Source organism: Phytophthora ramorum (genome assembly GCF_020800215.1).
Source record: "Phytophthora ramorum isolate Pr-102 chromosome Unknown Phyram_PR-102_s0009, whole genome shotgun sequence".
Lineage (NCBI taxonomy): Eukaryota > Oomycota > Peronosporomycetes > Peronosporales > Peronosporaceae > Phytophthora > Phytophthora ramorum.
Genome location: NW_027150655.1, coordinates 2,153,586 through 2,179,304, shown reverse-complemented (window position 1 = coordinate 2,179,304; position 25,719 = coordinate 2,153,586). Strand labels below are relative to the sequence as shown.

Sequence of the window (25,719 nt, the reverse complement as noted above, 5' to 3'; positions counted from 1 at the left end):
TTGATGGATCCATACACCGTTTTCCCCTGCCTCGCCTTCGCGCGTTGTCGGGATCGCAGTGTTTCTTCGAGAGTGTCTGCATCCGGGATTCTGAGCAGTGCCAGTTGGCTGGCAAGATCGCGGTCGTCGAGCGTTTCGATAAAGTGGTCGACATGCTCACGGCGAACCTCGATCGATCCATCCTTAATTGAGAGCTGAGCTCGCAGTCCAGCGACGTTCAAACGGTGCAGGTATTCCAACGGCGATTCATCCGTTCTCTTCCGCGCATGGTAATATTGTCTCGCGACCGACACACCACGCCCGCAGTACTGAGTCTGGAAGTCCCTGGACAGGCTCTTCCAGTCGCCACGCGTCGTTCGACTTAGCTGTCGGTACCAGTTGCGCGCTGGACCAGTGAGCAAATCTCCAAACACCAGACACTTCTCGCCATCTGGAGCTTGATCGCGGATAAAAGCAGACTTCAGTTTGCCGAACCAGCTTCTGGCACGATCTTCGTCGTTGTCCTTCCCGGAGAATTCCTTCAGTTCCGAGATCGCGGACACTCGGATTCGCGTGGCAGAGAGTGTTCCGCCGCCGGTGGCTCCAGCAGAAGCAACTGCGGCACGGGGATCAACTCCGACGTTCAAGTCGTCCGGATCGTACTCACTTGGATGCGAATGATTTAGGCGGTTTGATCCCACGGACTCCATGTCCACGTCTTGAGCTCCGGTTGGACTGTTCCGAACGGCCGCTGGCGGCGTCACGGTCGCTTGCTGTTCCTTCAGGAAACGCTCCATCGCTGCATTAAAAAACGATTGCATGCGTTCGGGCGGCGCTTGGACTGGGTCGCTCGACGCGATCTCCGTCGGCTTGGCTTCTGATCGCTCTTTTCGCGATTGTAGCATGGTTGCTCCGGCCGGTCCAAGCGTCATCCGCTGCAGCTCGATCGAGCTGTCCGATCCTGCTTTAGATGTGGCTGAGGCATATTGCGACGATCCGGTTTGGCTGCGAGTCGGGGTTGGTCTTGTACGTTGAACCGGGACGACGCTACCGACAAGGGGCGTCAGTTTCGCACACAGGTTCAGCGTTGATTCCCTGATGATTGGTAGTTCCAAGTCGAATATCTCGTTCGCGTCGAAAGAGCCAAGCACGATCCCTGCTTCTTTCAGCATACGCATCAGAAGTTTCACCGCCTCAAGTTGGCTGGTAACTTCCTTCGGTGCCTTCACTGGGCCTTGAAGTTCCCCAATCGGCTTCGGACGCACTACACGATCTTCGTGCAGGAACTTGTACAGGTCCTTGTAAAAGAAGGCAGACTCCAGTTGCTCGTCTGTCCACGTGTTGCGATCCTCCTGGTCTTCGGCTTCAGACTCCGGTGCCTTCAGCTTCTTGCGTGAGGTCTTCGACTTCTTCTTCGAGGTTGCGTGCGAGGCTGGAGGAGTGGTTTTGGATGAAGGTCCTTCGGTTTTCACCGTCGAACCTTCATCCGGCGGATCACGATGCGAATCGTGATCCGCCGGGGTCCCCGAAGGGACCTGAGGAGGGGGGGTGAGGCTTTTCTTCTAGGTCCATCGCTGAACCTTCCTCCATCACATCGTCAGAGCTCCTCCCAGCACTCTCACGATCAGATGATCCTGGCGCTTTCAGCGCCGTCGGCGGCGATCCATCTTCCGTCGACGACTCGTTCCCTGGTTCCGTCGTGATCTTGACATCTTCTTCGGTGGACTCACGGTGAAATCCCTGTGAATCACCAAAAGATCCGGGCACGCGCACCATTGTGGCGGAGCGGGATCGCGAAAATCGATGACGCGATCCGAGCTTGCCAGCGGTAGGCCCAGACTGCCGACTATCGGAGGGGGTACTCCGTTGATCAGGCGTGATCAGAAAACCTTGTAGTCACCTTGTGTACCCGACGGCGGGGCGGGTTACGCTCTTCCGGTGTTCACTGAAGATGTCAGTGGGTGACCAAGGCGGAGGTTGGAGCTGGACTGCTCCTTCCGGGGAATGGGTGGGTGACGGCCACGCGGGTATCCTTCACGCGGTCGTCGGTGATTGGTGATCGGGTCTTGGGACAAGTCGATCACGTGGGGGGTGTCCTTGGGGGTGTGCTGTTGTAGCCCTTTCCGTTGCTTGCCGCCGCCTCTGGCGGGGTCTTGAGTTGAGATGAGAGTAGACGATTGCACCCTGGCCAAGCTATCCAGGTCTGCGTCGTGTCCTTGGTCGAGTGGGTGGGTCCTTCGTCGGGTAGGCCAATGTAATTCCTTCCCCGGAAAGTATGGACGCCACTTGTGTCTTGCAAGGCAAATCTGAATCTCTTAACCAAAAGTAAGGGTCCTAAAGATCTCTCCCTATCCTGCTTTCTCCCTATCCCGCTTGCGCATCCCTTGATTGCACACCGTAGCTTGAACTTGGTCTGATGTACCAAGATCGCGGTACCGTGTCGAAAAGATTGGTCCATTGTACCCACAATAATCGTGAGTACAGATCGCGTATCGAAATGTTTGTCGCATGTCGATCTGGATCAGATTGCGTATCGAAATGATTGCTCAATATCGATCTTGGTCAGGTCGGCATAAATGATAACGCCATACTCATCAGGTCGACATGTATCCACTTCAATCCGGAGGTGGATGTCTTCTGAACACAACCGGACATAACTGGACACCACTGTACACAACTGGCCATAACTGGACACACCCGCAATCTTTCCATCGCGATTCCTCCAAACGCGATCTCATGCCATCAGTCCCTTCCGAATCGCTCAATCTCTCCAACTGACAAGTCGCTTCACCTCAAGTGCAACTAGATCCTTTCGAAGCTCGACGCCAATGCACGTTCTAACGCTCGTCGCAAGTGCAACTTGAGCGACAATGTTGCCCACACCAGCTCCAACATCGAGGAAAACGTCGGCTTCTCCGAGGGGTCCAACAGCTTCAAGTATCTTTGAGACACCCGACGGTAACACCTCACCAGCATTGCCATAAGTACGGCCGGCTTGCTGGCGGACATCGTGCGCACTGATTCCTGCAAATATGAGATTCACAGCTTTCGCTGCTTGCCCTGGGTTGAGTATAGTTTCACGTGACTCAGCGGCGACGCAGCCCGCGAAGGTGGTACTGCCCACAGACTTGAATATGGTGTGGCTCACCGGCTCGGACGTGGTGTTGACCGCAGACGTGGCTACGGCGGCGATCCCGACACGGTCACCAGCCTCGGCGGAGAGGCTGGGCATGGTAACGGAGCCGCGCACGGACTTGGTGGCAGCGCGGTCTGAAGCCTTGGCCTTGACGTCCATGGCGGCACGGACACCAGACTCCGCTGCGAGGCAGCTGGTGACGGCGGTGTCACGGACAGACTTAGTGCGCATGACCTCGGTGTCGGTGCTGCTCGCGGGCTGGTTGGGGCTGTTGCTCGCGGACTTGAAGGAGGACCCGGTGTCGGTGCCAATGGCAACACCACCGCCTGATCCGTTGGAAAGACTAGCCGAGGTTGTGGTGGAGGGCGTGAGGCCGAGACGGGGAGGTGGTGCGTGCGTCGGCGCTATTAGTCGCCGGGAAATGGGGAGAGATGGCGGCGGCCGAGCTCGCGCGACTAGAACTCCCCTGGAAGGCAGACCACTGAAAAAGCACCGCGGAAAGCTGCTTATGGTCTTCCCGTACGTCCTCTTGAGACTGGCCAGCCGAAGACGGAGCTCGTTCGCAGAGCGCTTGGTTTTCATCCGACGGGCCACATATGCCCAGGTGATGCGAAGGCCTTCCCTCTCGAACTGAAGTGTGATCTGGACCAGTAGCTTGTCTTCTTTGTCAGTGAAACTTGTGCGCATTTCTGCTAATTTTTGTATGTGAAATGAAGTCAGCATGTAGTGCATTTGACTTACCTTATGTATGGCGATATGACTGGCTGCACGGTGATACTGGTGCTCATTGTTTTTGCAGCGCTTGGTCGATGACGCGGCGGTGCGGCTGCGACCGATTACGGCGGCTGAAGCAATAAAATACACCTCGGAGACGCGAGCATTTGAAAAATACCCCCATCCCTCTTAAACAAAATGCTGTGATTGGTAGTAATATTACACGGTAGGTCGAGCGCGGGATTAGGCTAAAAGGGCGCAACAATCGCCCTTTTAGAAGTCCATTTGTCACCGTGTTTTGGAAACAGCGTTAAAGGGCGAGAAATGCGCCCTTGCACCGCGAAAGGGTTAATTAATTAGCTAAGTTCGCTTTCGTTAATTTGCTTAAGTTCCGACTTGCTTGAATATTTTTTTCTTACGAGCACGAATTTCCGTTCGATGCTTCTCATCATATTCTCGCTGCTTCGCCAGTCGCGTTTCCCTTGTCTTTAGATAGTAGCGCCTTGATGCGCTCTTTATTAACCCCCCCAACGCGAGGGCCTGTATCAGACACGATTCTTCAAAATGCTTATCCTGTATCAGACACGTTAAGGATTCTATACTTGGAGTTTGTAAGGGAGCATACAAAGTTGATGTCAAGGCGGGTTAGGTATGTATCCATTCCCTCTCAGCTCATCTACCATAGCCGTGCGATGACTCAGCCTCAGTATTTTGAGAAAATTAGCTTCCAGAGGTAAATGGAGTAGCCACACACTAACCTATACAAAACCGCAGGTCATTTCTCACGCCACTCATTTCCCGCTCACTCTAGAATCCTCCCCCCTCGCCGCACGGATGTCGGGATTTCAAGCGCGCTGGCGTGAACTTCGCAAAGATGGCTGGACGTGGAAGCGGTCTGAGGGCCTGTCAAACGACGTGATCTACATCAAGCCAGGGAAGACCAAGAAGGACGTTCGGGGCGTAGACGTCTTTGTGGGCGAGAAGGAAATCATGGAGTACTTGGACAACGTCGACTTAGGTATGTTTGTATGTAGGGGGTTCGAGCGGCTGATGTGGCACTAACAGAAGTAATGATGACAGCGGAGCTCGCGAGGAAGCAAGCCGAAGGTGGAGCCGCTTCGACCACGACGTTAGGCGGCCAGGACGACCTGAATACTGGCGGTAAGGTGACTATCGTGTGTCAGACACGACATGGTTCAAATGCTAACGTGTCTGATGCAGGTACTGATAATCTCCCAAGTCACAACAGCGTATCGGAGGCTGGTGCCAGTGACCTTGTGCCTTCAGCAAGCGTATCGACTAATGCTCCACATGATGGAGGTGAGCCGAGCTAGTATCGTGTCTTCTCATGTTTGTTACCTGACTCTATCGTGTATGATACAGTCAACCAAGGCATCGATAGACCCAGATCTCGCAGCAGCCCTCTCATCGCGACCTCCACGCACATCGACGACAGAGACAACAGCTCCGCTGAAGCGGATGAAGAAGATGACGAGAGCATGCCAGGTACGCTGTTCGAGTACTGCTTGACTGAACGTTGTACTCACGAACGTATTGATGTTGACACTACAGCTCCCCGTCCTCTTCGGCGGCGATTGCGCAGCGAGTTCGAACATTTGCTTTCCTCGGACAGCGAACCTGACATCCCCGAATGCTCAGATGCTGAGGGTAATAGTTCGAGACGATGTGAAGATGAAGAAACGAAAGACGACTCAAACCAGCTAAGTCCGCTCGATGGTATGCTTACGTTGTATTTCCATGTAATCGATACATGTTATTGATGCTATCGTGTACTTGGTTTTTGCAGATGACCCCAACATCATCTCACCTGGAGATCGATTGGACAACTATACTGCGCTGGACTCGGATGGAGATAACGAAGGCGACTCCGTCTACGACGATGATGATGACCTCGGTCCCGAGGAGCCCGATCCAGTTGATGAAGATGCTCTTTACTCTCCAGACCTTCACTTTGAGCCGTCACTTCTTCAAAGAGTTGGCGGAGTTGCTGCCATCTCTCGTGGATCTGTGGACGCACATGTTCTAACGGACATCAAGTTCAATGGATGGATCGGGCCAGAGAAGGAGACGCCGCTGCCGTACATGGACGAACCTTACGAGGAGCGACCAGCCAACTGGATGAGCGTAGACTATCCTAACATCTTCACTGGAGAAGGCGGACCAACACTAGAAGCGATGAAAGCAGCATCGACTGCGTTGGGGGCGTTCTTTTTGTTTGCTCCTCCACAACTGTGGGAGACTATTGCTGGGGCCAGCGATGACTACTTCGAAGCCAATCTCGACAAGCGTGTCGCTGCTCAACACGCAAAACAAGAGGCGCGACAACGCAAACAACCTAGCTTCCAAGTCCAGTCGCCTGCAGAGATCAAAGAGCATTTGGAGAATACACCGGAGATTTCAGGCCGCGAGTTTTGTGTTTTTATCGGGCTGCTTATCGCACGAACTATTGCTCCAAACAAAGAGAAGTTCGAGCATCACTGGAAGACCACGGATGAAGGCGCCATTCCTCGTGGTTGCTTCAACCGGTTCATGACGCGAGATCGATTTGCCCATTTATCCCGCAACATGCACTTCAGCGATAACGCGCACCGCCGAGCTGCTACCGACCGCGCGTGGAAGCTCCGGCCTGTGATTGAGACGCTGCAGGACACGTTCCACAGAAACTTTGTTCCACCTTCTGTTATGGCTTTCGACGAAGCCATGCTTCCTTCCCGATCGACGTTCAATCGCATGCGTGTCTTCATGAAGGATAAGCCCCACCGTTGGGGGACGAAACTTTTCATGCTGAACTGCTCAAAGACTGCGTACTGCATACGGTGAGTTGACATAGCGCGCCTTTGGGCGTGCTATTTTTTTTTTGGTCTCTAAGATGTCGTATCGTGTCTGATACATACTAAACGGTTGTTATCATGCCTGATACAGTTTCGAAGTCTATTGCGGGAGGCGACAGATGCAGGATGGGAGCTTGCCTCCAGACTCACATTCAGGACCAGCGGCAGTTGTGCGGAATCTTCGACAAGTGTTTGGCCCAACAGGGCCACCCAAGTTCCGTCTGGTCGTCACGGACAGATTTTACACGTCACTGGTGTTGGCAATGCAGCTTCTTACGATGAATTTCTACACTGTTGGAACGATCATGATGAACAAGCGCGGACTGTGCGAGGCGATCCTGCCGCCCAAGATGAAAAACGGCCGACGTGCGTCCAACAAGCGTCCTGCTCATATCCCACGCGGCACGTTTGAAGTTGCAACCTCGAAGGATGTTCCATTGATGAAGGCCATCCGGTGGTACGACAAGCAAGGCGTTCACGTGCTGGCGACAGGAGGCAGTGCTGAGCATGACAGAATTGTTCGGCGAGACCCGCTCACTGGCCAGGACGCAGAACTGATGGCCCCACGAATTGTCAAAGATTACCAGACATTCATGGGCGGCGTCGACGTGCATGACCAGCTCCGTCTACAAAGGTAAGATGACCTATCGTGTCTTATCCTAATTATCATGTACATCTAACGTGTCTTATCGGAGCCAGGTACTCGCTGCAACTAGCGCGGCGCTACAAGAAGTATTACAAGTCACTCTTTCTCGGCCTTATTGACCTAGCCATTGTAAACGCGTATATCGTGTTCAACTGCCGACGAGCAGCGGACGGCATGCCCAAGCTATCGCACGTGGTCTTCCTCAAGCAGTTGCATCTGGAGCTCTGTCAGTTGCAACAGGATGATTGGCAGCACATCCTGCGCCATCGAGGGCTGCAGACTACGCCTTCCAAGGCCAGAGAGGCCAGATCTCGTCACGTGCCAGTCCAGACTGACGAGTGGCGAAAAGGAAGCGCAAACCAAGCGCGAAAACGCCGCCAACGCGCCTGCAAGGTGTGTTCGGTGCTGAAAGCTGACGGTGAAGCGCGAGGAGGAGAGACGACCTTCTTCTGTAACGAATGCAAGCTCAAGACCTCGTCCAGGAATGCTCAGGCCGCTCGCGTTTTCCTGTGCAACAAGGTAAAGCATTCTCTCAACGATGTGCCTGCCTCTTGCTTTGAGATTTGGCACAATCAATGGAAAAACGGCTCGCTCGTCCCCAAGTCCAGCAGTAAGCGCAAGATTCGCGCGCGGAAGCCTGCAAACGCGCTTGGAGACGCCGGGTCAGGGTCGTCGAGTGAATCTGGAAGTGATAGCGAGCTGAGGAAGCGTGCCCGCGGCGTTGATGACATCACCGCCTAGTCGTTGTGCATCTTGCTCTCTGTCCGTGTCTTGAATTGAATATACTGCCGGCGGCGCGCAATATCATATGGTCCTCATCTCTAAATATGAACAAAGTAATGTGGGTTCTTTGTACAAGACGGGCACATTACAGGCGGTTAAGATGGATGTGGGGGACACGCTTGCCTCTCACATACACGTTAAAGCACCCAAGTCATTAGCGGGTTAGGGGGCATGCACCGGCTTTGACACAGACACGATAAGTTTAACCTTGATTAAACTATGTGTACCCACCCAAGGGAATTGTGGTAACGTGTGTAGGGCTTAGGGAAATAGGCGCACCGGATGGCCTCGGGCTGGGGGGTTAAGTTCGTATTGCTCGGACGAGTACGCCACTTACTATATTACTAACTTTATATTTATCAAAAATAAAAATATAATACTTGGATAGCTGGCTTACCATTTGCTATAGTCTGGGCCCCACCACCCAAGATCTTGCGGATATGGCATTGACTTAATCCACTTCGAATGTTTTTCTTTATTACAGTGCTTTGCGAAATTCCATCTCTCCATCGATGATCCACACAAGCAAGTGATTCTTTCATCCATCGGAGCTGAAATTATCTTTTTCATCATATCTTCACTGACCTCTGGCGAGAAAATTTCAATGGAAGAAAACTTTGAAAATGGATGCTTACCACAACGCTCTTGCGATGGCTTTGCCTTACACTTTAATCCACTATCCAAAACGTAGTTGCACATTCCTATTACTAGTAGTAATTGTTATATATACTTAGTATTTTTATTTTTGTCATCGGCTCTGTAGAGCAGCAGGGCCATCAACATCCGTGTCTAGCTCATCGTTTCAAGACTAACTCCACGTACAGCTGCTTGCCACTGTAGATGAGACGAATCTGGTCCACCTGGATACCTTCTTTCTCCTGCAGGGCCTGCTTCACATGCAGGATCTGTTCACGGAAGGAGAAACAACGTCAGTATCACACCGTCCGAAGCGCCAGAATATCGCATCGTACCGTGTTGTCCGGCTCAAAGTTGAACGTCTGCTTCCGGCCAGTGAGCGTCTACACCAGCGCAGTAAACACACTTATTAGTACCCTTCCAGCCCCTGTGATCGCGGCGTGGGGGCGTGGGTACCTTGATCTGGATCTGCATCTTGGCTTCTAACTTGGCGGCTGAGTGTTTCGAGGCAAAAGTGGCTGTGGTTCCGCAAAGTTCTTCGCGGAAATTCGAATTGGGAAATTCGTGAAAGTAAAAACATTTGGTGATAATTGGCCCACTTATATTTCATCTGATAGTAAAATTTGACACTTAACCCATTATTCCCCGAAGGGCATCTTGTCACCTCTGCGGATGCTGCGTTCATGAGAACAATGTTGAAGTGCGTGCAGGCTGCAGGACAACGCGTGCAGTTAGACTTGAGAGAGCTGCACGAACAGACCTTACCAATGTATGGACTGAGCAGCACCCCTCGCAAGTGCATTACACTTTCCTACACTTTGTGAACACGAAAGTTCATCAAACAATAGCCGACATTCACGTATCGCCTCTGGATTTCAGACTTGTCGTACCCTCGGGCATTGGTGAATTTGACACTAAAATCCGCTGAAAGTACTGGTGATCGCTGTCTGCTTCAAAACATCTTCTTTCTCCGCCTTGCAGTCTTCTCGAACGCGAATCTAGGGTATGTAAATGATCGTGTTTCATTACAATAGCGAGTGCGAATCACTATGTAGCGGTCGACAGACTACCAGTCCACCCCCGGGAACGAATGGTAACCTGTCGTCGAAGCGGGGCATTTCAATTGCGGAACTTGGGTCAGTGTGAACTCTTAGAGCAGGTATAGCCATTCGAGCCTGTGGTTTCAGCGTCCTCACAGCGCATAATTAATTATGCATGGTGCAACAATTGCATTGGTCCTTGTTGGATTGCATTCTCCAACACAAATGCATTCATTAAATGAATGTACAATGTTGAGACGGCGGTGGAATGCTGGAACAGCAATGATAAAATCGTGCATCATTCTTTGGCTATGAATGGCTGTTAGGGAGCGATCACTCACTGCGTAAGGAAACCCCACCCACGAGCTGGAACCCAGCCAATATCCAGTCTGGGCGAGTTGCACGACTCGGAACAGATTCATAAGTATCGAGTCTTGTACCTAGAGACGTGGAAGCAGGGTGCCGACGAGATGATTGACCGCATGGAAAAAACTCTGGAGAAGAGCGTGCTTCGTGAATTTGCTGATCAGCAACAACGTGCAATGACTGGCGTGCTGAAGAAGTACAACGCACTGGGTGAAAGTTACGCAGAAATGCATGCCAAGTACTTAGAGATGTATGAACTACCAGCACGATTAACCAAGACACAGCATAGTCTCATGGTTCTTCAAGCCGAAAAGAGTGCAAGAAGTGGTGCAGGAAATACAAGTGGGGAAACCGGTTGCGATTCAGATATCCCCCACGACCGGATAGATCAACTTGAGAACGAGCTACAGGCGCAAACGGAGCGCGTGAAGACGCTTGAAGTAGCTGATCGAAAGGCTGTAGTCGATTCTGACGAGTTAGTGCAGTTGCCACCGCTCAGAGGACGTTCTGGAGATGACAATGAGCTTCGAAATGAGAACGCGCTGTTGTACGAGAGAATTAGCGAGGTGGGGCAGCTAGAGCAGCAGGAGGAACGACTTCGTGATTTGATGGCTTCCTCAGAAGATCACGCAATTGTAGGCGAGCTCCAGCATCAATTGATGCAGATCAAGACGACCTACCAGCAATTCCTTGTGCAGTACGACCTAGTAACGGAGACGCAACAACAAATACTCCTGAAAAATCAGCGACTTGAGCTGGAGATGGAGAAAAAGGCCCAGGAGCTATCTACAGTTCGTGAAAAGTCAAGCGATAAAGTCCAAATTCTCGAGAATGCGATCGGGCAAGTGAAAGAGCGTGACTGGACCGCGCGAAACACGAAGTGGGAGGCTTTCCGGAAGCGTTTAGATTCATTGGAAGACGAGATATTGGTCGAACAGCAGCGCCGAAAGCAACTGGAGAAAGATTTGGAAGACAAGCAGACTCAACTACCGCTACTTGAGCTTAAGCAGCAACGTGGCAATCAAAGCGAGGTTGGCCGGCTAAAGAGCCGGGTAGACGCGCTGGAAACTCGTGAGCGCTTACTCATGGGTCAGCTTGAGGCGGCGACAAAGGCGTCAGGGCCCAGGGAGAAGGAAACCCGGCTGCAAACAGAACTTCGTGAAGCGAAAACGCTTAATGAAGACCTACTGCGCCAGCTGGAGACAATTCAAGCTCGTGTATCGGAACTGCTGCGTCTAAATGGCGAGCTCGAATCGGGAAAACGTGAGCTACGATGTGAATATGAGGACCTGGAGCTGGAACTACAATACGTTCGTTCGGGTCTCACGGATGGAGAGGCGAGAGCACGATAAGAAAGAGCGCGCGAGTATCCATTAGGGCTAGGTGATGAGTGCATCGTGGTACTGCCCAAATATTATTTTGGTGTTTGGCTCGGAAAGTCAAATGTCGGGCAACTTGGCCTCCAGTGGAGCGCGAATTGCCCACTTTCCGACTTTCCGGGCCATTTAAACAGCAACGTGGAGGATCGGAGGTCTGCCGACATGATTATGCGTCGGATTATGCCGCGGTTACCTATCGGTTCCTGGGTATGGAACTAGTTCTCGGAACCGTCACTGATGAATCAAATTTGAATTGATCATTTTTTTAGTGGAAGTACCAATTCAATTTGAAGTCAATTCATTCGTAGCGTGGACCACACTGGACACTGGGCAGGGTCTTTCTTGTTTGCTTCTGCCAGTGCGAGAAAGAACAGCATCGGCAACCATGACCGCAGCAAACGGCGAGAAGAAAGACCACGAAGACGTGCTTGCGCGACTGGTGCGTGACCTAGAGTCGAAGAAGACTCTGTGCCGTGTCAAGGACTACGCTGGTGTGTCCCTCGAGCAGCTAAACCAGCACGTGAAGAAGTTCGGTCCGTTGGTCCATCCAATACTTGGCGAGCAGCCTGGTTTCTTCGTCGACGAAGGTCGATTTATTCCATTTCGGATGGTGGTGTTTGGGCGCAGCGTAATCGGACCATGCATCTGCAAGGCGCTGCTGAATTGGGCTGCGTGGAGTGGCCATGGTGGAAGAGTGACAAATGCGCAAGGTGAATACGTGCTGGATGGCACAACGCTTCGGGTCCCCGATGTGGCGTATGTGCCTCGAGATGATGCAAGGCAGCTGACCGAAGCTCAACGATGGACTCGTGGTGGAGAACCTTTTGCTCCGACGTTCGTGGTGGAAATCGACACTCTCACTGGTCCACATTCCAAGCTTGGTGCTCTCGATCACAAGATGCGGCACGAGTACTTCCCTCACGGTGTGCAATTGGGATGGCTCATTGATCCAAAGAACAAAATCATGTGCGAATACAAGCGATGCGCCCGAGGAAATTGTCTTGTTCGACGCGTTGGCAATAGCGCGTGGAGAGATCTTGATGGTGGTACCATTCTTCCTGGCTTCACCCTTTCTTGTGAAGATTTGGACGCTGTGTTGGACCAGGAATCCGGATCCTCGTCGGAAGAAGAAGTTGATTTCGTTTGCCCAGAGCAAGGATGCGGACAACACTTCAGGAAACGCGGTACATGGACTGCTCATCAAGAATGGCACCGTGCTGAAAGAGCTAGAGCTCGACGTAGAGCAAACCGTGCGAATCATTAATTCAAGTAAGTACCAAGGCACGGAGGGCATGGTGACCCCTCCCGTGATCAAGATTTCCCACCACATCGCGACGGACCTGGTGCCCCGTAGCGATTCTGATCCAGCACCAAACCACTGAGGACGTGGTGACCCTCAAGTGTTCAAATCTGCCCACCAAAACGCGGAGGACTTGGTGGAGCCTTCGTGTTGCACGATTATCGTGATCCACCGTGGCGGGAGACCTTGGTGACCCTCCTGCTTCCGTAAAGTTCATCTGCCGTTCACCTCGGCCTCGATACATCAACATTGGGTTAAAGTCCCACAGAGATATTGGGCTTCGACGCCCCCAGCGACTTTCAGGGCTCTATAGTTTCTAGTTAAACACGAATAGAGGACCTCATTAACCCCCGCCCCCCCCCCCCCTCATTAATTCAAGTGAAGTTTTTCACGTTAGTAGACGCAACGTTTTTTGATACCTTGGATGTCATAAGAATAATAATAAAAAAATACTTGAAGTAGAACATTATGCCGATAGTTTTACATTTATTATTTTTTTCTCAAAAAAATTAAAGGGGTATGTATATAGATACCACTAACAGATCATGTCGTTCGAACTTACTTTTGGAAAATACAAGAACAAGCCTATTGAGGAAGTATATATATATGAACGATGGACCCAACACAACCATTCTAAATAGCGATTTGATATCAAGCGCAGGGATATCACCCATGGATGCTGATTTGAACTTTTCGAGAGTGAAGCTCCGAAATCTGGAATAGTACTCAAAAGATTGAAAATAGCTTTATCTATATAGCTTGAGACAAAACAAACATACACGGATTTTTAGCTATCCCCCACCGATCTAAACCCTGCATTCTATCTCACGCTGGATGCAAGCGGTTTCCTCACCTACGATTACGCACAAACTCTATATCTCGATAAAAACGATTATCGACTCAGATACATCACTGGAATTACCAAGGGGCAGCGACACCTGGTGTTGCCCTTATTCCAGGAGCTGCCGGTGATATTAGTGGCATTGGTGCGTTGAGCTGCTCTAGCCTGACTGTGAATGGATCATCCGTATCGGCCTCACCATCGTATGTCCTAAGCATTACGCCAGGCACCGCTGCTCCCTCTAAAGCTCTAGTGCTTGATAGCTCGAGCAATATCTCTGGTATCGGCTCTCTGTCAGCAACCAGCCTTACAGGTACTCTACAGACAGCAGCTCAGCCGAATATAACAAGCATAGGTACTCTTCAATCGCTGAATATCTCTAATTCCGGAACCGCTTCCGTCAATCTCCTCAATGTAGTCCAGCCAAACTTGGCATCGAATGGTAATATCGTTATTAGAATCGGTCGACCGGCGTCTATTAATGATGGATCATATATCGCGTATAACAATAGCGCCACGCCGTCTAGCCAGTATCTCTGCATTGCCACAAATTTGAATGATTATCAGCTAGTCATTTGCAATAATAGCAATATTGGGATCGGCACTAACACCCCGGAGACAAAATTAGATGTAAATGGCGGAGGCCGGTTCGCTGGCTCACTGTCATTGAGCGGTGCATCATCAGTATTGAGCATCACGGGTGCCTCTGCATATGTCGATGCTACCCAATACCGCCAATCAGGAACCACGTACGATATCAGTCTAGTTCAGTCTCTCTCAGGGATTGCAGCAGGCACAGCAGCCGCCTCTAAAGCTCTAGTGCTTGATAGCTTATCCAATCTCAGTGGTATTAATACTCTATCTATGACGTCATTAAATGTTTCAGCTAGTGGAGCCAATGGACGGATAGCACTCCTCGCAATGCCTTCACTATCAACTGGCAGCATATGTCATTTGCTGCTTGGGCGTTCAACTGCAACTAATGGCCGCATCAACTATATGTGGGATTCATCTAACTCTAATAATAGCTATCTATCACTTGGCACGAACGGCTTGAATCGGCTTGTAGTCGGCGGTAATGGCTTCGTTGGTGTGAAAACAACCACACCAGCGAGTGAATTGGATGTAAGTGGTAGTGTAAATATCTCCGGTACTCTCTCCATTTTGGGTACAGCTGCATCAACTAGTTCAAGTACTGGGGCGATTCAATGTTTGGGAGGCGCTTACTTTGGAGCTTCATCTAAGATTAATTCAAATCTAGTCGCTAATGGGCTCACGATGGGACTTGGCTCGTCAGGAAGTCAGTCATCAACGAGCAGCAACGTCCAGTGGTGGGGATCGACCCTGAACACGCAGTCAGTCAATTTATACAGAGCCTCAGATAGTCAGATAGTGCTGGTTTAGTATTAGCAAGTACTTGCAGTACAATCAGTTCCAATATCTGTTATCCATTGCTCAGTCTCGTATATTCGGAAAATGCCCAGAGCATTTCTCAAAATAGTGCATCGTCATTATCACAAGCTCTCTTTCAAATCGATTGGAAACAATCCTCGGTATCAGTGTGGAACTCGCAAACTGTTAAACATATGCTCGATTTCAGCAATACTCGTCCATATAAAACTGGATATCCAATGACCTTAACAATAGCTACATCGACATTACTTTCAAGTTCGTATCCGAGAGCAATATTTACCTTGAACGAACTCACTTGAGTAGAAAGAACGTTCTCTAGCTTACCATAGAAAACAGATGGCCCAACTCCCTCATATAGGTGAGATTCCATATGATTACCATTGTAAAAACGGTACTTGGGTCAGCCTTCAAAAGGGTTTTTAGGCTGATGCTTTCCTCCTTGTGCACGGCACGTATTGAAGGCATGCATTGCAGGCATGAGCTTTGAATGAATCACTTTGAGTTTTACTCTCTTGCAAGCAAGTGCCTCGTCTTCGGTTGTCCTCCTACTTCGCAAATGTAGTCTGGCGACATATACTTCTTAAGAGTATCAATGGAGACATTGTACTCCTTCGCAACCAGTCTTTGATTGATTGGGCGTGACATATTACTAACATATAACCATCTTACCAGTCCTACCCCTCACTTTGACGCGGTAGCTGCTACCCCACTTGGTAGCTTGAATATTCAATCTCTTTAATCTTTCTGGTACGTACGCTAATATATTGCCTATATATAAACTCGAGGTTATATTATTTTCGTGAAATCGACTTTATAATTTCGGATCTTGTATCAGGACCGAGTTGTTCTATATTGGGGTTGTCTTTATATGTGACGGGAGTCACACAGCACCTTGCGCTTGAGGAAGTGTTAGGAGTATACAAACTCCAAGTGAACGGCGGTTCACTAGTTCCCGGTCTTGGGGAACGGTTGACTTAGACAACGTAGTTTATAGACTGATATATTTATAGTTAGTTACCTAGAGATTGTCTTGCAATACAATTCCTAAGTCAACTTTAGTTTATCCTATATGTTTTCTGTATGGGTGGCTGTGAGCCACCACCACATGTCAGTGATGTTGGGTACACCATGTACCCAACTCGGAAGAGTGACGGGCACTCTTCAGGTAACCCCGTTACATCCTCCCCCACTTAGACTCGATCTTATCGACCAATTGGGGTGAGCGGGAAGTTTCTCTTACTTCCTCGCTCAGTCGATAACCATCGACAAGAGGCCGAGCGTTTCCGCTCGCGCTCTCCGCTCTCCCGGAGCACTGGGGCATTCCCAAACGTGCTCCCTGGCCTCCACGTCGGCCTGGCACGATGCCTCAGAGGAAGACACCTCGCGACGCGAAAGCGTCCAGGACTAAGCCCTGAAGTCTAAATCGGCCAAGCCTCGCGGCAAGGCCTCCGCGTTGGGGGAAGCCGTTGATGCGGCTTCCCAGGCGATTAATTCGCCTGGCGACGCATCCGTATCCGCGTCTGCGAACACGCGCTCGTGACGCCGTGGTTCGCCCGATGTACCACCGGACGACCGTCCAAACCCTTGGTTTGTACATCGGGACCGCAGTCCTGGGTCGCCGAGCGACATTGAGCACTGCTCCTCTCCTGGAGCAGTCTCACACGACGAAGGTGACGCGCCAAGTCACAAAGGCGCGTCTGAGGACGTGTCCTCGGTCGATGGGGACCTGAATGGAGATGGGGACAACGTTTCCAAGTCTCCTGCGGACACTGTGTCCACGAATGACAGCACCACGGGTGGCCAGAAGGACGGCGACGCTAAGGCAGCGTCGCCAGCCAAGCGCTTGACGCTCGGCGAGGGTCTCCAGCGAGCTCGTGACGCCAAGGCCAAAGAGGCCGGGTCGAAGAAGCGAATCGCTTCTCGGTCCCCTTCCAAGGGCCGGACTAGAGGGCTTGATGTTATCAAGTCCCTGTTTGACTCCTCGGAGTCAAACTCGGAGGATGAAGAGGGACAGGTACATGTCCCGGAGGAGGTCGCTAATGCGCTCGACGAGCAGCAGGAACGCCTCCAGGAGGCCCGGACGCGCCAGTGCCTCCCGCCTCCTGCGCCGCAGCCAACTCCTGGCGGGGGTGCTTCGGGAGAGAGGGAGCCCAAGCACCCCAGGGCTACTTCCCGCCCGATGAGAACACGGGTTCGACGTTGTTCCTTGAGAGGCTCGTCGCCCCTCGTGGCCTCATTGGAGGCCCCACCTCCCGAGGCGCGTATGAGCGCGACTTGATTCAAAAGGTGGACTTGTTCACCGAGGATATTGAGGCCGCTCGGTGCGTTCTCCTGGCTCCGCATCGGATGCCGCTCAAGAAGTTCACCACCATTCGCAAGAAGGGTAAGAACAGGGGTGGTCTCCACCCGGTGTGGGGTTACCCTTGGGTCCAACCCGAGAACACTTACACCGTGGCCCAAGCGGAGGACCTGTTCTGGCGGTGGGTTGGCCTGCGTGGGCATTCCGCGCAGGAGCTCGATGAGCTCAAGGAGGATCGCTTGCTGCATCGAATCCTCGATCAGCGCGACCTCCGGATTCGGTTTGCCCACCTCGTGAGTAAGCGGATGCTGTACTCCAAGATGGAAGGACTTAAGCGTAGAGCTCAGTCCGGCGCTCGAAATGAGCGCGGGTACGGTTTTCATGCGTCTGCCACCGTACCCCGTCCGTCGGCTAAGAAGCCGCAGACTACTTACGAAGCTGTCTAGGGTTCTGTTCCCAGATCGCGACAGCCTTCGGGCAGTCAGCCTGGAGCCGCTTGATCGGCTCCCATGAGTTATGTGACGAGGGATACCCTCGCCACTTCACCAAGAGCTGGCGCTTCCTTTGGCGGCTCCGCTCACGGAGCACGCGCTCCACGTGGTAGTGGGTTTCCCCATTACGGTCGAGGAGGGCCGGTGGAGGCCTTGCTCGACTATGCGTACGAGGCTCCGCCACGGCGTGAGGCTCCGAGATCGTCGGCGCGATCTCCCGATCAGGCCGTGCTGCTTCAGCAGCAGGAGATCCACGATCTCCGTGATCGAGTGTACACTCTGGAGATCGCGTTGGGTCTCGGCCCTGGTGGGCAGGCTGCCGCTCAGTCGGGTAGGCTGCCGCTCAGTCGGGCAAGCCGGGGTCTCTTTCCCTCCTTCGTGGGGACGTGGACCGACTGAGTCAGGAGTGTGGGGATCTCCACTCCCGGGTCGATCGTCGTGTGTCGTCGTACGACGTCGACTGTCTTCGCGACGAGATGGCTCACCTCCGTTCTGAGCTCCAGAACCGGCCGAGCTATCCGGGCTATCGGGAGACGCAGTCCTATGCGTACTCCCAGCCGTACTACGGCTCCTACCCGTACGGCGGGGCGTCTTCGAGGCCGCAGGCTTACGCCTACGACCAGTCCCCTGTGCCGGCTTCCGCGTGGCGGTCGCCACAGCGGGAGGCGAGCGCTCGGTTCGAGGTGGTGATCTCGCCACCTCATAATCCCCTTTCGCTTCCTGCGGGGGATCAGAAACTTGAGTGTCGTGGTAGCGCTTCAGACGACCCACATAAAACGTCGGGTGGGTTGTCATCGACTTAGGCAAGTCGATCGTGTAGGCGGAGCCATGCCTGCTCAGGACCTCAAAGGGTCCGATAAATCTGTGCTTCAGCTTATTGCTGAGCACGGAACTGACCGAGTTTAGTGGTAGGTTCCTAGTATCGAGTAGGACTAACTCGCCCACTTTGAACACGTTTAAGTTTCCTCTTCCATGTCGGTCAGAGTACTCTTTTGTTTATCTTGGGCGGCGGCCATTGTGTCGCGCACCCGGCTTATCACATTAAGCCTGTTGTCGACAAAAGTCGACAACTGCTTCTTTAGGGAAGCCGGTGTCACTTCTGACACCTGGGAGGATAGAGCTTTCCGAGCCTCTCCCCCACTTACGACCGAAGCCACGGTGTCACCACGGAGAGTGAGTGGCACCAGGGGGTTCTGGAGCCCGTTGAGGTAGAACGGGGAGAACCCCGTGGACGCGTGTACCGCGTTGTTGAGTGCAAACTCAACCATCGGCAAACTGGCCGACCATGTGCCGGGAGATTCGGCACAGACACTCTTCGAGGACGCGATTGACGCGCTCCGTCTGGCCGTCCGTTTGCGGGCGGTCGGCCGTGGACATGAGCAGTGTGTTCCAAGCAAGTGGAACAGCGTTTTCCAAAACGCAGACGTGAACCTTGGGTCACGGTCAGAGATAATAGTCTCAGGGAGGCCATGATAGCGGAAGACGCCATCCAGGAACAGCCTTGCAGTCTGTTCCCCGGTGACGGAGTCAGCCACCGGAGCAAGGTGTACCATCTTGCTCAAGCGGCAGACAAACACCAGGACGCCGGTGTTGCCCTGGGCATTAGCCGGCAGTCCGAAGACGAAGCCGAGACTCATCGACTTCCAGCAGTCTTCTGGGATTGGCAGGCTCTGCAAAGGAGCCGAGGCATGACCAGCAGGTTTCACACGCTGGCATGTCTCGCAGGCCTTCACATACGTGACGACCCACTTGTACATGTGGGCCCACCAGAAGACCTGGGAGACCGACAAGAAGGTCTTTTCGCGGCCAAGGTGGCCGCTGGAAGGCACATCGTGCGCCTCCTGAAGGATGTCATACTTCAGATCCTCTTCGTTGGGGACGACTATCCGCGGAGGATTGGCCGGGTCCACGCGGTAGTGGAGGAGGCCATCGACCCACGCATAGCGACGGAGTCGGGCACGTTGGCGGGGCGTTAGCCATGCAGGCTTGACCTCCTTGCCAGCGGTGAGGAACCGCACGATGGGAGAGAGATTCTCATCATCTCGATATGCCAAGCGTATCCGATCATATAGATCTGTCGTAACCCGACTAATGTGCGCGAGCTCATAGTCGGGTCGACGTGATAACGCGTCGGCAAGCACGTTCAGCTTGCCCGGCTTGTATTCGACGCGGAAGTTATATTCCGCGAAGAATGACAGCCAGCGGGCCATCCTCTGAGACAGATGCGGAGAGTTGGTGGCCGTCCGCAAGGACTCGTGGTCTGTATAGATCACAAAGGGCTCAGAGCCCAGGAGGTGTACCCGGAACTTGACAAGGGCATACTTCATTGCGAGGAGCTCCTTGTCATGGACACGGTAGTTCCTCTCGGCAGCTTTAAGCTGCCTGGACTGGAACGAGATGACTCGCTCGTGCCCGTCCGCGTCGTGTTGCAGCAGCGCGCAACCGATGGCATAGTCGAAGGCGTCGCAGACAACGCTGAATGGCTTTGTCTCGTCCGGCAAGGCCAGGACCGGCGCGCACTGCAAGCTCGCCTTGATGCTGTTGAATGCATCCTGATGACGGTTCTCCCAGCGCCAGTCGGCATCCTTCTTAAGGAGATCCGACAGGGGTCGTGCCAGCCCGGCATACCCCGCACTATACTTGTGCAAGTAGTTGGCGAGGCCCAACCACTTGCGAAGATCCTTTTGGGATCGTGGTGTGGGCCAGGCCGCAATGGCCTTGACCTTCTCAGGGTCGGCTCGAACGTCGACGCTGCTGACGAAGCAGCCGATAACTTTGATCTCTTGTGCCGCAAAGACGCACTTGTCGATGTTGGCATAGAGCTTGTTTGCTCTCATGACCATGAACACTCGACGGAGGTGCTCGAGATGCACCTTGATAGCCGTCTTGCCTTCCTCGGCACGGCTATGGACGAAGTTATCGTCAAAGTACGTCTGCGTGAACGCACGCAAGGGTCTAAACAACTGTGTGACCAAGCGATTGAAAGTCGCTGGGGCATTTGATAGACCCTGTGGCATCACTAGCCACTCCCAGAGCATGCCGCTCGGGGTGCTCACCGCCGTGAGCGGGATGTCGCGCTCGCGCATCAGGATCTGGTAGTATCCATCCACCAGATCCAGCGCGTTTAAAAGCTCACAGCCCGTCATGTTGTTCAGCAACACATCCTTGCGAGGGATGGGTGTCTGGGCGGGCACTGTTGCGCTGTTCAGCTTGTTATAAGCATGAACCAGACGCCACTTCCCGTTCGGCTTGCGAACGCAGAAGGTGGGCGTCGAGTGCGGAGACTTCGACTCATGCACCATGCCTGCCTTTGCCTTCGCGACGAAGAAGGCATCAATGACCTCGCACTGTTCGTGAGGCAGTGACCATTGCCTGGTCACACAGTACTTTGTGCCTGGCACGAGATCAACCTCGTGCCTAACTCCTCAGTCAGGTGGGAGTTGGGACGGCGGGTCCTTGGACACCACGTCCGAGAACTCCTTCACCAAAGGATACACTGGATCCTTGGGGTTCTCGAGGATCGCAGAGCCCGTACGCGTTGCGCGCTTCTTACCAAGCTCGCCCAGGACATCCTTGTCCATAACGGAAGAGGAGCTCAGCTCTTCTGGAGAGGCCTCCGGCTTCAGGAGCACCATCTCCGCGATTGCCCCGGCTTTCAATTGTGCCAGGAAATCGTCCATCGACATTTCCTCGAGGTTCAGTAGCTCGGACACCTCAGGCAGAGCTGCCAATGTTGTGGAGTCCGCCTTGACCGTACACCCGGTCTCGCCGTCGAAGAAGTGATAGAATTCTTCGGCCGGCCGTGCCTGAGGAGAGTTCTCTCTCTGTAGCGACTCCAGTCTGTCTCAACAGACTCAGCTTACGGCGGCGATGACGTCGTTGATGCCCACCACGGCGTGGTCCTTTGTTACCCACAGCCGGTGGTGACTCAAGGGTGGAGTCGGGAGTTCCATCGACTCCGTGTGGTACATTGTTACCCGCACTAGAGGTGCTCCCAGCAACCTCGACCCTGGCTACGGTCTCGACCTCCTTGGTCTCACGTGGGCTCGCTTCCCTTGGGGAGTTGACTTCCCCCAGCGTCGACAAGGCCGAAGGCCGTACGGTGCCATAGTCAGGAGCGGTGGGTACTGCTGGCATTGCAGTTCCCCTCGCTGGACTCGAAGTCCTGTCCACCGGCATTGCCTGTGGCGGCCCATTGCCCGCAGTGGACGGTGTCATGACACCTGTTGCGGCTCCTGCCGCAACTAATTCTTCGGAGTCGTTTCTGACTCGGCTCCGGTGGTAGGCCCGGCTGCTGACAGAGGTGGGAACATGACTCACCAATGCTCTGTCAGTAGCAACAGGCCGGCTAGCCCCGATGGCTTTGCCGCGCCAGTCTATCCAGGGCTCATGCTTCTCAAGCCATGGCATGCCCAGGATCAAGTCGTACTTGTCCATATCAAGAACGAGGAATCGTTCAGTGGAATTAAGTCCTCAAACTTGACGGACAGGTCCATAAAGACCTTGGGCACCTCCACTACAGTCCCGTCAGCCAGTCTGACTAGGACATGCCCGTTCCCTTTGCTTTCTCGTAAAGCATCGGTGAACTGGTCGCTCTTGCGAGCGACCGTCCGGCGGCGTGCAACGTTCTTTGACGCCCCAGAATCGATCAAGATTCTCATGGGATGATCGTATCCCCGTACATTTGCATGTACTACAAGCAGCCCTCCTCTGCCCTTCTCCGCTTCGAGAGTACAGAGACTCTCAGGGGCTAAGCCTTCATGGTGCGCACCACCCGCGCACCACTCATGAAGACTTAGATCTTCCCCACTAGGGCGCCCCGCCCCTACTGGTTCCCTGCGTTCCCCTGGCCACGGGGTCGTGGCTTTTGCCAGCGACCCCTAGGACCAAAGGGCTTGGGAGGAAACCGCCGGGTTGTTCCTCCCGCGGGACACGAACGTTTCATGTGCTCCAGTTTGCCACAGCCGAAACAGCGCATGTCGTGCTGTTCGGCAAGGCTCAGGTCCATCGGCACAGGACCGTTGAAGGGGCCCCTACTTTGGGGCCCGCCCTGAGTGGAGCCCCCAAGCCACGCAGTGGCAGGAGTGCGAGCCTGTCGATGGCTGTACTCCTCCTGAAGAGCAATTTGAATCGCTTCTTCCAGGGTGCTTGCTTGCACCCGAAACAGCTGCGTGCGCGCTGGGCCTACTCGTAGGCCGTCCATGAACACCGTGTTTATGGAGTGGGTTTCCCACCAGAGATGCGGTAAGCTCCCGCATCTTCTGGATGTACTCATACAGCTCACGTCTCCCTTGCTTGCACGCAAGGAAGCGTGAGCGCTGGCGGTACTCATAGTTCGCCGGGAGGAAGGCGGCTCGAAGCTGCTCACACAGCTGAGCCCAGGATGCAAAGCATCCAGGCGTTGTCGCTTCGCGCGTGTACGCCCAGCTCTTTGCTCAACCACTTAGGTGGGAGAGAGCAAAAGCGACGCGGAGTCGCTCGTCCGAGACGAGAGCCGTGTCCATAGCGAGCTCGACCTCTCGGACCCAGAAGTGAAGGTTTCCCCCTTCTTTTCCTTCGTAGAGGTTAACCTTCAGCCTCAAAGACTTGGGCTGAACTGGTTTCCGTTCAGCCACAGGGGCCTGTAGGCTCCCACGTACATGGGCGATTAGCCCTTGCTCGTACGTGTCGAAAGCGCTTACGCGCTCGAGCCGCTCGGCAGGTGTTGCTGCCGCCAAGCTCTGGAGGGTATCCATCCCGAAGATGCCCGCCATCTTCCGAACGGACTCGAACTGCGAGTCGTTCAAGTGAGGAAACTCACTGCGATCCATCGTGGCTCAATGCTTGAGACCACAGAGGATTCAGGTAGTCCAATCCTACCCGCGTAGGCGAGGATTGACTACAAGTGCTACCAAGTGTGACGGGAGTCACACAGCACCTTGCGCTTGAGGAAGTGTTAGGAGTATACAAACTCCAAGTGAACGGCGGTTCACTAGTTCCCGGTCTTGGGGAACGGTTGACTTAGACAACGTAGTTTATAGACTGATATATTTATAGTTAGTTACCTAGAGATTGTCTTGCAATACAATTCCTAAGTCAACTATAGTTTATCCTATATGTTTTATGTATGGGTGGCTGTGAGCCACCACCACATGTCAGTGATGTTGGGTACACCATGTACCCAACTCGGAAGAGTGACGGGCACTCTTCAGGTAACCCCGTTACATTATATCCGAGATTTTTTTTTAATTAATTAGCTAAGTTCGCTTTCGTTAATTTGCTTAAGTTCCGACTTGCTTGAATATTTTTTTTCTTACGAGCACGAATTTCCGTTCGATGCTTCTCATCATATTCTCGCTGCTTCGCCAGTCGCGTTTCCCTTGTCTTTAGATAGTAGCGCCTTGATGCGCTCTTTATTAAGTTCGTATTGCTCGGACGAGTACGCCACTTACTATATTACTAACTTTATATTTATCAAAAATAAAAATATAATACTTGGATAGCTGGCTTACCATTTGCTATAGTCTGGGCCCCACCACCCAAGATCTTGCGGATATGGCATTGACTTAATCCACTTCGAATGTTTTTCTTTATTACAGTGCTTTGCGAAATTCCATCTCTCCATCGATGACCCACACAAGCAAGTGATTCTTTCATCCATCGGAGCTGAAATTATCTTTTTCATCATATCTTCACTGACCTCTGGCGAGAAAATTTCAATGGAAGAAAACTTTGAAAATGGATGCTTACCACAACGCTCTTGCGATGGCTTTGCCTTACACTTTAATCCACTATCCAAAACGTAGTTGCACATTTCTATTACTAGTAGTAATTGTTATATATACTTAGTATTTTTATTTTTGTCATCGGCTCTGTAGAGCAGCAAGGCCATCAACATCCGTGTCTAGCTCATCGTTTCAAGACTAACTCCACGTACAGCTGCTTGCCACTGTAGATGAGACGAATCTGGTCCACCTGGATACCTTCTTTCTCCTGCAGGGCCTGCTTCACATGCAGGATCTGTTCACGGAAGGAGAAACAACGTCAGTATCACACCGTCCGAAGCGCCAGAATATCGCATCGTACCGTGTTGTCCGGCTCAAAGTTGAACGTCTGCTTCCGGCCAGTGAGCGTCTACACCAGCGCAGTAAACACACTTATTAGTACCCTTCCAGCCCCTGTGATCGCGGCGTGGGGGCGTGGGTACCTTGATCTGGATCTGCATCTTGGCTTCTAACTTGGCGGCTGAGTGTTTCGAGGCAAAAGTGGCTGTGGTTCCGCAAAGTTCTTCGCGGAAATTCGAATTGGGAAATTCGTGAAAGTAAAAACAATTGGTGATAATTGGTCCATTTTATATTTCATCTGATAGTAAAATTTGACACTGAACCCTTTCGCGATACGAGGGCGCATTTTTCGCCCTTTAAAGCATATCCCAAAAGTGGGTGAGAAATGGCCTTCTTAAAGGGCGAAAAATGCGCCCTTTGAGCTTTACAGCTGTTTTCATCTACCTGGTTTTGTTACTACCAATCAAAATGCACGAGTCGGCAGGGCTAGGCCAAATTATTGGGAAACCGTCGGATATATTCTCCACTGGTACAAAAATATCGTAAGATATCGTGCCACGTCACCCACATCAATTGATTTGGCTGCCATAAAACGTGAGTTTCCCCATCCTTTCTTCATCATTCTGAGCATAAAATGTGGAGATCAGATCTCTGCTGTCCGCAATGGGGGGCCACAAGTGGCCCCCAGTAGCATACAAAGGCTAAGATGTATGCATCCTATTTGATCGCCAGCCCATACAAAATCAAAGAGCAATGCACATTTGCTTTCCACCATGAGGACAAGCTTCCAAGACTGGGAGG

General features: G+C 52.6%; 3 protein-coding genes across 3 annotated transcripts; all 3 read left to right on the top strand.

Moving 5' to 3' along the window:
• Nucleotides 1–3,113: 3,113 nt before the first annotated feature.
• Nucleotides 3,114–4,478, top strand: KRP23_10373 (uncharacterized protein; the record flags this gene model as incomplete). The annotated part of the gene is made up of 2 exons (XM_067880815.1): nt 3,114–3,504; nt 4,459–4,478. 2 exons carry the CDS (start codon nt 3,114–3,116, stop codon nt 4,476–4,478), a joined length of 411 nt encoding a protein of 136 aa, XP_067742205.1.
• Nucleotides 4,479–4,902: 424 nt separating this feature from the next.
• On the top strand, nt 4,903–5,554 carry KRP23_10372 (uncharacterized protein; the record flags this gene model as incomplete). Its single annotated transcript, XM_067880814.1, has 4 exons — nt 4,903–4,990; nt 5,051–5,149; nt 5,213–5,335; nt 5,463–5,554. 4 exons carry the CDS (start codon nt 4,903–4,905, stop codon nt 5,552–5,554), a joined length of 402 nt encoding a protein of 133 aa, XP_067742204.1.
• A 4,702-nt stretch (nt 5,555–10,256) lies between these two features.
• Nucleotides 10,257–11,504, top strand: KRP23_10371 (uncharacterized protein; the record flags this gene model as incomplete). The annotated part of the gene is made up of 1 exon (XM_067880813.1): nt 10,257–11,504. The coding sequence occupies one exon, from the start codon at nt 10,257–10,259 to the stop codon at nt 11,502–11,504; it is 1,248 nt and encodes a 415-aa protein (XP_067742203.1).
• Between the last annotated feature and the right edge of the window lie 14,215 nt (nt 11,505–25,719).